This window comes from Brassica oleracea, chromosome C2, assembly GCF_000695525.1.
Source record: "Brassica oleracea var. oleracea cultivar TO1000 chromosome C2, BOL, whole genome shotgun sequence".
NCBI lineage: Eukaryota > Viridiplantae > Streptophyta > Magnoliopsida > Brassicales > Brassicaceae > Brassica > Brassica oleracea.
Window position 1 is genome coordinate 17,545,963 of NC_027749.1, and position 2,985 is coordinate 17,548,947.

Below are 2,985 nucleotides of genomic sequence, written 5' to 3' on the forward strand. Positions count from 1 at the left end.
CTGATCATGTAACTTGATAAAATCTCACCGATTTGAATGAATCAATGTAATTTTGCATTTTGTAACATTTTTACATTTTTCAGTTTCTTAAAAAAATTATATATTTTTAGATACTTTGGTCTAAAACTGTTAACTTTAAACTCTGCAGTCTGCAGAGATATTTGGAGCGGGGAGAAAGAGAAGAAAAAAAAGTAGGACACGTAAGGCAAAAGGAAGCGCACAGATGTATGAGTGTGACATTAGGCAACTGAGTTACACGAAAAAACAATGTCGGTAAAACATTTTTTTAAACAACAAATCCTCACGTCTCTCTCTATCTCCAACTCCCATATGTCTTCTTGCACTAACCACTTCCTCCGCCTCCATGTCCTTATAAATATCCTCATGAGTTCACTCTTTAACAAGATCACGCCAATCACATCATCACCGCTAACACTTTTTAATATGAAGAGACCGAGAGAGGAGATGAAGGAAGAGGAGACTGACTTATCATTGGCTACCGCAGCCATGGCGGTTGCAACCGCAGCCGCGGTGGCTGAGGAGGAGAAATTGTGGTGCAGTGGAGTTGTGGAGGAGATGACGTGGGGCAACGTGTGGTTACCTTTTTGGGACGTTGAGTTTGTTGGAAGAAACTACAGTTTATTGTTCAGCGATGTTGCTTGGGATGATGATATTTGGAACCTCAAGAATCTAACTCATTTCTCATAGTCCTTTTCTTTAAGAAAATAAATAATCTGATTTATAATTCCTTCTAAATAAGTTTTCCTTATATGAGGTTAATATGAAAGTAATTATCTATAGATTTAAGAATTAGTCTGTTTAGAATCTATGTTTAGACCTTAATAATAGTGTATTGTTAAGTTGTTTATATATATACAAACGCCTTTCAAGAGTGATTCTTGCCAAATTCAAAAAACATTATGCCTCCGATAATGGTAAGATACCCTCATTAAAGTGGATCGATATATCCCGGTCAAAGTCAACTTTGTAATCTAATTGCTTACCTATAATGATATAATCTAATTCCCATTTGATCAAAGATTTATTTTTGAGCAACTCCCATTTGATCAACTAAAATTTGGTTTCCGTTTGGTTTGGGTTATTACTTATTAGATAGAAGTCATACCCTACGAAAACCAAGTTTTCACTTAGGTTCGTATGATTTTGGTTGAAATAAAACTTTAGATTTGAGTAGAGAAATTCTACGAATAAAAATTTACCTCTAACTCAGAACTCAACGCAATGGATTCATTTATTGCGGAAAAGGTAATTTTAAGCATGATTATTAGAGATTCTTATAATATAATTCTTAACTGAATATAAGAATCCATCTTTTAATTTTTAACTAAAAAAATTAAGAACCGGTTCTTAAAACTCTTAATGAAAAACTGGTTTTTAGCTTTTTTAGTTAAAAGTTAAGAGATGGATTCTTATATTCCATTAAGAATTTTACCCTAAAAACTCTCTAATAATCATGCTCTTAGCTTCCTTAGCCACAGACACCTCGCTCATGTAAGGGAGGTACGAGAAAGTCTTCACCTGGTGGCCACACCTACACATCGCCGGCTCACCTATACTAGGAATATAGGTATTATGTACTAATTAATTTAGTCTAAGATGGTTTCCTAAATGAAATTATATTATCTAAAATTAAAGTACAAAGTCACAGCCCGTCACTATTACCATCCGAATCTTGATTTCGTGAAATGCATATTATTCAAAAATAACAAAAAATTATTTAAAACTAGGGTCGTTAGCGCGGAATTTGGTTTACATGTGATCTATGTAGCTATGTAATTATATATTTTCGTTGTTTGTATTTTATGTTTGTTTTGCAAAAACAGTGTATTTTGACGTTTATGGTCTCAAATAATATTAGGGTTTGTAGAGATTATGTTTGAGGTGTAAGTGGACTTTCTTATTGTATTTATTTATAATTATTAATCTATAATTTGTTGGTTAACTGTGGATTTCTCTAATTTGGGTTCTTAAATGTGTGGATGTGTATATTTGATTTGCATGTCAGAGTATAAGGTGCATACTGAACACCTACAAACTTATTTGAAATATATTGGGTTGGAACTAAAGTGTGCATTACGGTTTGGTATGTCTTTTGTTTTTAAGAAAATTGTTCATTTCTGTTTTAAAGGAGATTAAGTTATAGCTATTAATTTGAAGCATAAGGACAACACACGTAGGCAAGGAGAATTTATTCTTTGAAATGTAACATCTGGTGTGAAATTGTAAAAATATAAAACCAATTTAAAAAAAAACTATGCTAAACTGAATATAGTACTTATAGTTTTTATGGGTTCGAAAGTAAAAAAATCCAACAGTTCTAGAGAGATGTCAGAGCTATCTTATAACTAAAATAACCATGCTATCAATATAATTAATTCGAAGTTTTGAAACAAATATAACTCACTAACTTGACCAAAAAAAATATTTATATATATAACTGACTAACTTATAATATATAATCCTTACATTAATTTTATTATACAAAATCATTTCTTTACGTTATACAGTATCTTATATGTAAATATTATATACGAAAACGAAGTTAACAATGTTAGTGAATTTATATTTACTTAAAAAATAAATTCTCATTTGCAATATTATAAAAATAAATTAGATTTATTATTTGTTAGGATTTTTGATGAAAAGACTGTTTTAGTTTATTTATTTAAAATAATCAACTGGAAATTGTTAATAAGCAAATTTAAATTTAAAATATGAAATATGAATATGAAATAAATAATAAAATAATGTGATTCATCATTATAAAAAAAATTGAATGTTGAGGTAAAAAATTCTTTAATTTTTTTTAATTATATAACACCAAAATTTACCTAACCTGATTTACTTAACCAATTAGTTTTGTTAATGAATGAATTAACTTTTGAACAGAAACATTCTTTGTGTTTTAGAAAATTGTAATGAACTTATTTGATTAACCGATTAGTTATTTAATGAATTAGTTAA

The 2,985-nt window shown here is 29.4% G+C and overlaps 1 protein-coding gene across 1 annotated transcript; it reads left to right on the forward strand.

Moving 5' to 3' along the window:
* Positions 1–316: 316 nt before the first annotated feature.
* Positions 317–906, forward strand: LOC106326338. The gene has a single exon (XM_013764341.1). The coding sequence runs from the start codon at positions 331–333 to the stop codon at positions 706–708; it is 378 nt and encodes a 125-aa protein (XP_013619795.1). The 5' UTR covers positions 317–330; the 3' UTR covers positions 709–906.
* The last annotated feature ends 2,079 nt before the right edge of the window (positions 907–2,985 follow it).

Coding starts and splice junctions, on each gene's coding strand:
- LOC106326338 (XM_013764341.1), top strand. CDS start 331: ATGTCTTCTTGCACTAACCACTTCCTCCGCCTCCATGTCCTTATAAAT.